General features: G+C 34.6%; 1 protein-coding gene across 9 annotated transcripts in view; it reads right to left on the minus strand.

Moving 5' to 3' along the window:
• ITSN1 (intersectin 1) overlaps positions 1–13,794 on the minus strand; it is a 126,295-nt gene that overhangs the window by 17,297 nt on the left and 95,204 nt on the right. For 8 of the 9 annotated variants that reach the window (XM_063305393.1, XM_063305391.1, XM_063305392.1 and 5 more), the window contains 3 exons: positions 10,831–10,952; positions 10,523–10,640; positions 6,509–6,700 (listed from right to left, as the gene is read on the minus strand). In XM_063305393.1, coding sequence (XP_063161463.1) covers positions 6,509–6,700; positions 10,523–10,640; positions 10,831–10,952 — 432 coding nt within the window. Of the gene's footprint in view, positions 1–5,586; positions 6,204–6,508; positions 6,701–10,522; positions 10,641–10,830; positions 10,953–13,794 lie in introns of those variants that run through there. The other variant, XM_063305399.1, reaches the window with a different exon arrangement.

A 13,794-nucleotide genomic window follows, 5' to 3' on the forward strand; every position in this document is an offset into this window, starting at 1 on the left:
AATATTAGAATCCAATATTTTTCCTTTTAATTTCATTTTTTAAAGTAGCCTTTCTCAGATTGCTGGATTCCTTAACAATATGTGACTGAGTTGAAAAGTGGAAATGGTTAAGAACTCCTACACATTTTGTAATTTTGCTTTTCAGAGAACACAAAATCTCAATTGTTTGGAGCTCTAATGTGTCATATCTCATTTTAGTTAGGTTTTATGTGTTTGAGAGATGCTCAAGTTGCTTGTCACTCTGTTAGTGAATTCAAGTAAGGCAGCCTTTCTTAAACTAGTACTCTCCAGTTGTGGTGGACAACAATGGTTATCATCTCCAGCAGACCATGCTGACTCAAGATAATGGGATTTGTGTTGAGAAACATGACATTTTTGTTGTTTAATAATAAACCTATTCCATGTTTAATAATATACCTATACCATGGCTGAAAAGATGTGCTATCTTTTTATATAGCTACCAATTTCTGGTGTAGCTGCTGCTGCTACTTTTTTTTTTTAACCAGTGATAAGGAAGCAACACTGGATTCCTTGAAATGAAAATGCTGAGGAGCACTGCTAATAAATACATTAAATTAAAAAATGAAGAGACATCACATTAGGCAATGAAACAACATATCTTTACCAAGGTATGAATCCAATTATTTAGCTTAACAGTTGCTGGTTTTGGACATTAAGATAAAAAGAAGCAACATGTAAATATTATTATTCATTCCTTAGCATTACGAGACTAGCAAATTAAGAGTGTCTGGAAATCTTCCTCCAGGCAGTTTCTTTTTGCTGTGGACCTTAGAAAGCTGATGTTTGGTACACAGACAACTAACAAACTACCCAGGCTGTACTTTTTAAGTCCAGCTGGCATACTTTACTACCAGCCTGCCATTGCTGAATGCTAGTGAATATAGCTACAGTATCTGTTCCCTTTGTCACACAAAGCATCAATTGCTTCTCACTGGGGGACAAATAAATTGTAACTTGAGCTTTCCACAATCCCAGTCACCTGGTGCTCCGTAACATTCTGATCTTCTTGGTTTTTGTTGCTTAGAGAAGTACTATTTATTATGCACAGCAGTGAGCTACTTATAAAACTACATAATGAACATATGCAGTTTATTACTGTCAAGCAGCTAATAGTCAAAGAATAGGAAAAAGTAGAGCATACAGTTAAAAGTAGTGCATACAGTAGGATTAAAAAAATTCCTTTAGGAATGAGAATTATGACAATTAGCAGCAGAGAAAGTTATCCAGATAAAGATGACAGACTGGATTCATTAGTCCATGACTAAGTCTGTTTTGCTGCTCCCCTGAAGAATCCTGGTAAGCTTTTGTACCTGGCTTCTGGTATATAGATGCATTTTTTACTGTGTGGAGAGTGCATTCCTCTACAAGATCAACTTAACCAGGACACAGATGTATATATGTAATGATTTCACTTTCTGTTGTCCATGAACAAGTAGAAAATTAGGTGTCAAATCTAGTTTTTAGAGTATCATAATTTCATTTGTCAGTGGGATGGCAATCCTACAAAATGGCTCCTAAAGGAACATTCACCTCTATATTAAAATGAAAATATGATAGTTTCTTGCTGGCTTTTTCTGTTTCCTCTGTCATATTTAGATATAATCTAAAACTAATATTGATAGGACACCAAGTTAGGTTTTAAACAGGAACCATGAAAAAAGAAACTGAAAAGAATAAAATGTTAATGGCAGGGGATAAAGCATAATACACTGCATATTCTATAAGTGTTTGCAGAGCCTCTAGCACAAACATCCTCTTCTGGCCTCCTTTGGGCAGTAAATATTACCAGAAAAAGAGGTCTCCCCAAGACAGATATTAATCTAGAGGACAATGCCCACATTTCCATCTGTTATTACTGTAACTATGTTTCTAGTAAATAAACCACCTTCTCCTCTTTGGCTTCCTTGTAGATTCCCTTGATTCTCACCCCACTTTATCAAACATAACTTCCACTTGCACTATATGGCCATATAGTGCAAGTGGAAGTTATGTTTGATAAAGTGGGGTGAGATTAATAGCTATATGCAGTAAATTAAGAATTTACCTGCATTTTAAAAAAAACATGTTGCTCAAATGTTTTATCAGGCTAACGTGAAATCCACATATAAGGTCCTAAATTATAGAAACAATAAAGCTCTGCATACTTTCCATTGTTTCACAAGAGTAATTTTTAATAGCTGCTTAAAACTAATCAGATTCAGTTCCATTAAATTATAGCTTCACAATAGTGCTGTATGACTTCTAATGTTCATTTCTTGACGGTCCTCCATTTCTAACATTCCAGCACCATCTCTTCCCTATTCTTAGTGCTATCTTAACAGTTATGCATGATTCAGTAGATATTTTTGAATTCTATATAGAAATATCAAACTCATTGTTTTCATTTTATGTCTTCGAAGACTAATAGTTCACATCATCCTCTCGTTTGTATTTTTATGTCCAAAGCTGTAGATATTCACTGTTAATCCAAAAGAATATTACTCTTGTGATCCTTCAGATATTAATTTCATCAGCCCTAGCCAGTATGATCAATGATTAGATGAGAATTGGAGTGCAGTAATATTTGCAAGTATGCCATCTTCACTTTGTTCCTTGTTGGAAGGCCATTGGCTGGTTAACTTCTCTAATTCCTCTGACTTGCTGGCCAAGAATCCAACAAAGAAATGTTAGGTAAGAACAAATAGATTCTCATCAGGCCCAATACATCTTAAGAAACTCATACTGAAAATACTTCCATTCAAATGTAAGGATACTGAAAGCAAGGTAATTGCTATAAATGCAATACATTTCACTGAGTTAGTTTCCAAAAATGTAACACAGAAGTCTGAACAGAAATATTTCATAATCTCTCTTCAGGTCTTGTTAGTTATTCACTTTAATTTTTATTTATTTTGTAGGTTTCTAAACTTTATCCTCTTTCGTTCAGTCTTAATTTATCAGATGGATTTATCGTAATGGAAATGAAGTATACTGGAAGAAAAATTCTCAGGATCTGTAAGATCTATTTCTGTATTAAAAACAGTATTTTAAATTTGTGCTTAATTATATTGGCAAAATTATCATTTATTTATTGTACTTTTCTATTACCATATAAATCAGAAGTTACATCACCCCATATAAGATTTCTTGTTCCCTTAAATTCTAGACTATTCTTTCTGGAAAACACTAGAAAAGTTTCTATTGAAGTTTTTGTTTTCCCTGGATGTAAAAATATGCAGGATGTATAAAATAATGTAATCTAGTTAGAAGTAATCCCCAGTATAATCTATTGTCTTACAATGCAAAAAATGCATGAACAATCATATTTTGTTTCCTAAATTTGTTATCATGAGCCTGAAATTTCATTTGTAAAAGTCTTTCTATAAAGTAGCAAACTGGCCAGTTCCTGCCCCATTCTGTCTCCACCCCAAATGTCCTAAGGTCTTGAAAACATTCATTTGGCTTAATGTACTTTCAGACTTGCAAGATTCTGTTAATGTAACCTTACTATAAATTAGAATTAGCTCACCTGACCATGTTTCCTGTCTGATCTGCAGGGGAAGACTGACATCAGTCTAAAAGTACATTACTTACATTTCTCAACAACCAACCTCCCACAGGTCTGTCTGGATACCTAGTACTTTCATGGTTTAGCAGGCCTCTGAACTAGGTTTACTAGCCAACAACCCAATGATTCTTACTAAATGTATAAACAATGAGTGTATAAAAGTGCAAGGCATAAGACAAAAGCTTACTAAAATGCACAAAAGAATCTTCACATATTGACTGTGAAAATAACCAAATGTTTCATCATGGAACAAAATGCAGAGATACATGGGGCACTTAGAAGATGGCCTTAACTGAATATTGAGATTCTTCAGTCCACAATGGTTAAGTTGATGTCCTTCAAGAAATTAATAGTCCACATGGAATATAGTAACATGGGTGACTTGAAATCAAGGGGACTTCCACAAAATTCATTTGGAATTGACATGCAAGTTTATTCCAATCTCTTGCATCCCCAATGATGGCAGTAGTAATGATGCAATTGCAATGATGGCAATAATAAATTCAAATAAATAAAAAATAGGATGAATTCAGACCTCATTGCTTTTCCAATGGCAGTTACCATGTTGCTTTTCTTCCCTAACAAGAGAACATCCTAGCAGTAATTGGGCTTTGTCTTTAATGGACTCATAAAGTCACTTATCAGTTAGATCATGTGCTTTTTAAAAAAAAAACTTTCCTCATTTAGTACATCCTGGAAGTAACTCTAATCAGTGGATTAATTAAACCAGCTTAATTTACATTGCAACAAATATAAAAACTGGCTCCATGGTTGCTAGGAAATGAAGAGATATCTAGCTGTTCCACACAAAGATACAGAAATCTTTTTAAAGTATGGAGCAGGTTTTGAGAAATGTGTTCTTGGAGAATGCCATCTCAAGAAAAAATAGTCTTAAGTTTTAATTGGATAAAAACTAGAACACGTACAGGAACGTGAGATGGAAAGTTTAGTATCGGCCATTTTGGCATTCCAGTAATGCTGGCACTTTGGATGCATGTTGAAAAACAACCAGCTGTCCTTGGAAATTAAAACAGAGCCACTCTTGATGACCTTTGGTACTACAGCTGAGAGTTGGGGATATTCCTTTGTTGTTAGTGACTAAACTAAATTCAGTAGATACACAGGAACAAGAACACAGAGACATTTAGTCTAGCTTTTATAGGAAGAATTTAATTATCTATACATGAAGCTAATTGTAAAGACTGTATTACAATTGTTAAAGCTGCAGATTTTATATATTTATATATTTTACATTCATACCAATGAAAATACTGAAGTGCAAGTGTATAAGGAGCCTCTCTTGTTCTTTGCACCACATGAATGGACATAAGGAATTACAACACTGCCAGCAGAAAATTTAGATAAAATACATAAACAAACAAAAAAGTTAAGGTTATTAGTAGAGTTGCTATATTGTGCTTCAGGCATAGGGCTTTTCTTCCTATGTGCTGGCTGCACCAGATATTTAATTAAGAGCTTATAACTAATATTTAAAAGACAAACATTGCTTAGGCTACATCACATCTACATAAAATTTGACTGTAAGCTCCACTTAATGTTACTTGTATAAATTCCACAGTTTAGTTTAAAAAAAATGTAAACATTGGAAATTAATTGCAGGAAGATATTTCTATACATTCTTTTGTCAAAATAAGATACTTGCTTAAAGGGTGCTGTTCCATAGTCATTAAAATTACAGTGATGATAAAACTTTAACTTGAAAAGTCATGTTAATTCTCAAGAAATAGATAAATGCTATATTCTTTTATTTTTATATAAAAAGGGAAAAACAAAACAAAACCCGAAAGAAATCTGAGACACAGAACAAAAAGGTGCTTATTATGTGTAGTTACAAATAAACGTGCAAAATATAAGGTAATGGGAATAACTGTATTATACACTTATATCCTTTCTTGCATATGGAAGGAAATTAACTTCTTGTCCATGGTGTATTTATACACACACACTCACACTGAGACACTAAAAGAACACCCAACACATAACAGTACAAGGTACAATACCTTAAGCTGAACTTTTAATTGAGCACATTTTAGTTTTCTTTAAACCAGACTAAATCCTGTTCTTTTAGTAGTACATAAAAAGAAAAAAGACAGACACCAACTACATTGAACAAGTGAAAAACAAAACAAAACAAAAAATACAAGTCTCAGATTCATGGACATTTGGAACAATTTTAATAATACATGCAGCATTCCTTGATAGTGGGTCTTTTTGCAATAACAAAATTGCAGTGACAAAAATGCTTTTTTTTAAAAGGCTAAAATAAGCATTTAAAATATTTATACCCTTGAAAGCACCTATGCCAAGGTGAGAAACAGGTGGGTAATTATGAAAGCCACAAAAGGACCCACTATCCTGTGTTTTTGACTCTTTCTGTAATTTTGCTTCTATATCTTAGATATTAAATTAAAAACATTGCGATTACATGCAACTAATGTAAAATGAGGTAAACTGCTCTGCAGTGTGTTCTTCTACTCAGAAGGCAGTAGATGATCATGCTGGAAGTCACATGATCAAGGCTGCATCTCCCATCATCCCTCTGGACAGTGATATGGGATAGTGGGTCTCTTTGAGGACTTTCAAGCCTGAGTGGGGGATGGACAACATATGATTCCTAGAAAAAGGAGGAAAACAACACATAAGCAAAACAAAACAATGAGCAAAATTCAAGCTAGGAAAATGAGCCAGGCATGTAAACAGCATGGTGCAAAATGATAAAGGTATCATGCTACAGGGGGAATGGAACTCAAAACCAACACAAATTTAGGCTTGCAATATAGAAGGTCTTCAAAGAGAGTTAGGCAAATATATAGCACAGCCAAGCTCCAAATTCTGCAAAACACAGCAGAGTTATAGCAATGCTGCATGTTTCTTTTAAATACTATCTTAAGCAACTATTGAGAAAAAAGAATCACTCACATTGCTGGCTTGGATCCATATCAGTTGTCAGTTTCACATAGTTGGATGGGAAGAGACCCACATGCCCATTCACTTCTCCTTTCCACCAGTCAGGGTCTTCTTTATTAAGGACATTAATGATCTGGCCTTTGTTGAACGCTAGCTCATCATCATTTTGTGCAATGTAGTCATACATACCAATCACTTGGCACACTGTAAGACAATACACGACTTGTAAGACTGGAGATTTCCATAAAGGAAAAAGAAATTCTCTACAAGACACACCTATGGAGACATGTCAATGCCTACATCACTCACAAGCCTAAACCGCACAACATACAAAACAAGACAACAGTCTCAAAGTCCATTCACTGTACTTCCCAAAGGTCTAGCATCAAACTCATGGCAAGTCAGTTCTATGTGTTTATAGCATAGACCAACTATAAATAGTGCTGACTGGGTGGAATCTGTAGTAACATTAAACTTCCTCACTCTTCCCCTTTTATTTTCTCAACATTTTCAAAAACAGACTTCGTATTTTTTAAAAAAATAAATGGTGAGATGAACATGTGTATGTATGTATCAATGTACATACATACACAGAGGATCTTTATCTGAAGTAGTTTCATTCATTCACTCACTCACTCACTCACTCACTCACTCTCACTCACTCACTCACTCACTCACTCATTTGATTTCTAAGGCTGCTTACTTACCAAGCAACTCTAGGTACTTTACAAGAGGATTAAAAACAGCAATATCAAAAAAAAAGCAAAACACACAATAAAAACATCACACTGGGGAGCAAAGACTCTAGATACACACTATTAAATGAGTTCACATAATATCCTGGCCTAGTTCCTGAGGGAAGAACCAGGTCTTCGAGGTTCTAAAGGTCATCAGGGTCAATGACATCTGGAATTCAGGGAGTGGAGGATGCTGTTCCAAACAGCAGGTGCAGTAACAGAGAAGACATGCCCCCTGAGATGATATTGCTTGACTGATGGGGCCTGGAACATTCTAACTCTGCCAGATCTTGGAAAGGCAGAAACAATTGGAGAAATATAGTCCTGGAAAGGTCCTGGGCCACCAGTAATGCTGAACTTTGTAGACAAAAGCCTGTGTAGCTCAAGGATGATACCCACTCCCATTCTGATCACTGGATCAGACATGGGGCTGAATGATTAGTTTCTCTTTCTACCCAACTCCCTTCACTGCTATATGGTCCTCAGTGTATGAGTACCACTGCTCTCCATCTTTTAGCTCTTTTAGAAGAAGTTAACAAGACACAGCCAAAGCTACTATGCCTATGCTGTGCGGGAACCGAAAGGTAGTTCTTTGATGAACAGTTTTAAGAATTAAAATATGTTGGAGAAAACCAAAAAAAATGCAGCAGAGGAGATTATAAGAATGTGGATTAACATCTACTAAGACAGAGCATCTTAGCTTTGGGTATTAAGTCACCTTCTTGGAAGTCAATTTATTCTTACAGAATATAGTTAATGAGCCCTGATGGTAAATATGTTGAAGAATCTCTAAGGAGTGGAAGAGTGGATAGAATTCCAGCTAGACAGGACAGAGGAAAGGTGGATTCTTCTTTTTAAAGGAGATTAGCTTAAAGTTCAACTTCAGAAAGGCTGAAGGCTTTTGAGACTTGTTTTCTTGATTTTTTTTAAATAGAATCACAGCTGGAAAGGATTACAAGGATCATCTATTCCACTTCTACCTGTTCCATCTATTCCAGAAATTATTCCTGGCAAATATTCCTGATGCTAACAGCAATACTTAATAGATGCTCTATTAAGTATTAAGAAGTCAAGACTTTTAGGTGCTGAGCACTATTAGGTGCTCAGATTAACAATATTTGTTCCATTCAGATATGTGTGATACCCTTGGTATGTGTGTTTGTGTAGATGGCTGGTAAACTGCATCTATCTATCTATCTATCTATCTAATCTATCTAATCTATTTATCAATCATCTATCATCTATCAAATTAGTATGCCATCCAACTCCCAATGACCCTTCTTGGAGTGCTGCTGTTTGAAACTTGTAAAAAACCTTGTGGTCTTGACTTTATAAGGAAATAAACAAAACAAAGCAACCAAGGTGTTTATGAATGAATGAGAAGGCAGGCAGGCAGGCAGGCTGGCTGGCTGGCTTAGATTACTTCCCTGGACTGATGACTGTTTAGTCAGTCTACTGTTATCTGAAAAATTCCCTTGAAGCATAAAATGTTGGCCTCCGATTGTTGACAACAGGAATGAGCTGGTTGTTCTAATAAAGATACAAAATTGCTAAAGGAGAGCTAGCTTGATTATACAATGGGATTATACAATGGCAGTACTGTAGATTCCCTTATAAGAGTCTGATATACACTTTTATTAAAGAATGCAATAAAATAGGTATTGCAACTCTAGGGGATAGGTTTCGTATGAAAGGAATACTCCGAAGAATTGAAAAAAATGCTTTGTCTATGAGCCCTTTGTAGCCATTTGGAGATGTTGGAAGTATTGCTTCTTAATATTATTTAGTACTTCACAATATGAATCCTTTTGATTTCCATTTTGGCAAGCTTACATTTGAGCATGGGTTTTTAATTTTTTTAAAATTTTGCCTGAAATTGGTCACTTGCATGTGATATGAAGGAAACTGTACCCTAATTGGAGGCCTTTATTAAGTATGGGCCAAAATTATTAAAGCAGCCACCTGTGGCTGCTTTCTGGTATATGCATGAATACAATGAATGTTCACAGGACTTCTCCTGGCTCTTAAGCCTATAATTTCAAACTTATTTTGTTTGAGTAGGCTGATTTGCTATACATTCTTCTTCTTTACAGGTTTGCTCTTCAAATTCTTCCCCTTCTTACTGACGCTATGAGAAACAGAGAGTATAGAGAAAAAGAGAGAAAAGCAGTATGCTTTAAAAAGAGAGAGATAAAAGGTGTTGCTGTTGTTTTGTATTTCTTCTGAAAGGAGGCAAGGAATAAATGGGGAGGAATTTACGAGAAGAAAAAAATCACACAAAGTTATGTCACTTGATCTGCTGTCTTCTGAGGATATTTAAAAGGCTTGTCTACCTCCTACACTGAACTGAGAACTTCTATACAGTAGAATATGAGAAGATTTCCCCTCTGAACTGTGGGCATTGACTGATATTACTGTTTACAACACAGAATACAGACACATGTAGTAACTACCGCAAACAGCTTGAAGTGAGAAAAGACAGAAATGCACTGAGGGAAGGCAACAGCAGCCATCAATACATCCCTATGACAGGAGATAAATTTAGTACTTTTCAGATGCAATATGAAATAAATAGGAAGTTTTTCAGGAGAACTGGAATGATAATGTGTGGTCAACACAGAACCTCTGTCAGTGCTATGTCCTCTTCTTTAGTGAAATTTATTTTAATGACTGACATCCTTCCATAATGACTTGCATAGAATTAAGTACTATAGTTTCATCTCTCCTTTCTTTTTTTCTCTTAAAGGAAGAGATTAGGAAACATCTCCAACATTTTTGTGAATACCTACAGCTCCATGACAGTTATTCTCTATTTATCCCCCCCATAGCAGGATGAATCAATGGATGGACTTTTAAAGTTTCAAGTGCTCAAACACATCTAGAGACCACTGTCCAATTTAATCTCTATGCTTGTTTTAATTGAACTAGGTTCAAGGAAATGCCAAAGATTCTTGAAAGTTAAACCAGTATTATTTGATAACAGGATCAATAATGATGGATAAGCTTATACGGAAGACAACTTGGCCACTCCTACTTATATTATGTGCAAGTTACAACTGCAAGGGAGCATTGAGTGCATTATGTTAGATTTAATGCAACAGTCACTCAAAAAGAGTGGGTTTATACAAGACTAGCCAGTAACTCACTTGAACAATGCATCTGAAATATATTTGGCTTTTTAAAAGAAAAATTAATGCCACAGTCAAAAGTATGAAAAGGTCCCTTGAACTTAGTTTGAAAAGTTATACAGGGAATTCTACATGTAATTAGATACAACAGTATTACTTACCTGAAGGTAATGCTGTTGGTTTAGGGGGCTCAGTTGGTGTGGTTTTACTAGTACCAGGACTTAAGAGTTTCACATAGTTAGCAGGAAACCATCCTATTTGCCGTTTTTTCCCACGAGCCTAATGAGAAAGAAATATCAACTTACTTTCAGCAAATCAGGAGTATATGTGTACTTACCATACTAAACATGGTCTGGATTATTTGTGCACACAGCAGAGTAAATGAACTTTAAATATTAGTTCTACAATTTATATAGTTTTCATTTTCTTTGTATACATGCAAAATTTTAAAGCAACACCAGTAACTTACTTGGAGTTCTCCTTCCCACCAACCCCCAGGATTCTTCTTCCTGATAAGTATGAGCTGACCAGGAGCAAGAGTAAGCTGTTCAGGGCCTGTTGCTGTGTATGAGGCAATGACTTGAGCGATTTCTGTTCATACATGAAAAAAAAAAATCATTAATCTGAAAGTAGTATTCTGGCTTCAGTTAGCCACACATTTATTGTACCTCCATTATGCCAAAAGATAGCCTATTTTACATCATCATCATCATCATCATTTATATATATTAATTGCATATTATAATTACACACACACACACAAACCACCCATAGGGATGGGAAGATAATTTTTGTACACACATACAAACACACAAGTATAATTATATATATATACAATTGCAAACACAATTTGTAATATGATCAGCATGATTCCTTTCAGAACATAACATCATGGAAAAACAGAATAACAACTGTATAAGAAAATACAAGCCTTCAAGTCATCTGAAAGAGGCAATCTTTTATCCTTCAAGAGCTGCACCAAGGGCTAGTTCAGGCATTCACGGCCTGTACCCAAGCACGTGCATGCATATACAGTATGCATATGTATTAGACAGGATCAAATTTATTATAAATAAATACTTTCTTCTACATAAACCCCAAACCAAAGCAAACCATTTCCTTTTTGCTTGTTGCTAGCAGAATGACAGTGATATTGATCCCCTTTCCTTGGATGAAAGAGGAAGCTGCAGGGCTCCCTGCTGGTTCCAAAAGGAGAAAAGACAGATTTGTTTCCCTTGTCAGTGATGTTAGAAATATATTGATCTTAACCCCTTTTGTTTTGGCACCATCACCAAAATTCAGTAGTACAACATGGTAGATGTCATGATGGCTGCATTAAATTCTTTTAGAGGCTGCACAAAGTCTGCATATTGTCTACAGGTGCCTTATGGTATTAAGTAACCCCAAACCTCATTTTTGATACCCTTGAAGCCACTCCCAACTAAACTGCCAAAGTATAGAAAGAGTCAGAGTATCTGTTGGATCTGTGAATTAGATTTATTGAAATATTTGTATTGTGTTTGTATTTATGGTTGTTTTGTTGATGTTTTTGTTATCTTGGCTTTCAATTGTCTATTTTGTATTTTTTTATTGTTCTATGCTGCATTTTAAAAATTGTTGTTAGCCACCCAGAGTCACTTGTATGAGATGGGCGGCCATATAAATTTAATGAATGAAGAAATAAATAAGGGCAATTTCCCAACATTATATGGGAAAACACACACAGAAATAATAGTGTAAACCTGCAAACTAGGTTTAACTGTTTTGGGAGCAAGATAATATCGTAACAGACCCAAACTTATATTGGAAGAAAAAAAATAGGTTGATACAGTCCCATTCCTTTTTCACCATTACCACTTAGAGCAGGTCTTGCCTCCTCAAACTAGTGAAAGGTTGCCCATCTCTGTTCTACAGAGTTATCCTCGTGCCATGATTTGCACTAATTTTACCAAAGAAGGTAGTATTGTAAATACTGCAAGAATGTAAGATTTGTGCTAATACTAGCAAATAAGTTGTTGTTATAAATAAAGTACAATAACTAATTGTGTGGGATAGGAAAGAATACTGGACTGAAGCTTGAGGATCAACCAGAAAATTGCAAAAAGGTGTTACTATAATACTGAATCCTGAACACAGACCCCTTACACAAAATTTAATATATTGCAAGTTCACAGTGATTACTACATTTTATTTTGCAAAACAGTCTGTAGGCGGGAGTACAAAACAATACCCCCTTCCTTGGGGTCTGGCAGAACTTAATAGTTAACAAAATTATGTAATATGTAACAATGAAGTTTACCACTTTTCCTGGTACAGAAATTTGATAAAAAACTGAGGGACAGAGACAGAATAAAACTTCTTTTCTATAATCTTTATTGAATTTTCTAAAATTCAAAAAATGGATTATGACGTATTTCCTAATATTTTGTTTTTTAAATAATACATGACATAGTTAAGATACAAAATAAATTATTTGTACCCCTAACAAATAATAGGTTAATTTAAGTACTGAAAAGCTTGTCTCTATCTTATTTAAAAATCTTAAAAAGAAATAAAAATTTATAGATACTATTTCAGACTCAGAAAATGAGACTGATAAATTGTTTCATCTGCCAAAATGACTGTATTCCGAGTCTTATTTCCATTCTTATTTTTTTCAGTCCCCCTGAAAATCAGTGTTTTCTCCATTAGCTTGAAACAGTAAAGGATAATGTCCAGGTTTTTTGTTTGTTTTTAAGTTTAACATTTTGCCTACCTTTATCTCTCAAAGAAACAAAAATGATGAGCCACTGCGTTATTTAAAGTTCAGTAGCTTTAGTTTCACTTGCAGCAAAAAATAGTATTTAAATACTTTTAAATTACTAAATTTATAATTATTGTCTAAGTAAACTATTTTTTCTCTACTAAGCACACTTTAATTAAATAACGTATTATATATAATGCATTTATAATGAACAAAGTGATTCTATACCTGCAAAGATAAATAACTACTGCATACATTTCCATTTCCCCCAAATTGTCCAGCACCCTCACCTAAGTGCATGATTTTTCTATTACTCTCTTAAATTATATATAAAACCTACTATTAAGATTTGTACTTTCTAGAAGTAGGTAACCCGAAATTCAGTTGGGACAGGAACTCTCAGAACTCAATGCTGAATTAAATAGAGGCCCAGTCTTTAGTGCAGGGTCCTTGAAGGACTAAATAGAACATGCAGTTGGAGATGCATATAATCAGAAGAGGACAAAGGACACTCCATTTAAGCCTAATTTGAAAATTTATATTTTATACATAATTCTATATTTACAATGATTCTAGTAGATATTAAAAACTAAAGAATAAAAATAGCAGCTTTTATCCTTTAAAACATCTAGATTTGTACATTAGTCTGAAAATAGAAGAGTGAGAAATATTTTACAAATGCTACATAGT

The sequence above is a fragment of the Candoia aspera genome, chromosome 5 (assembly GCF_035149785.1).
Source record: "Candoia aspera isolate rCanAsp1 chromosome 5, rCanAsp1.hap2, whole genome shotgun sequence".
NCBI classification, from domain to species: domain Eukaryota; kingdom Metazoa; phylum Chordata; class Lepidosauria; order Squamata; family Boidae; genus Candoia; species Candoia aspera.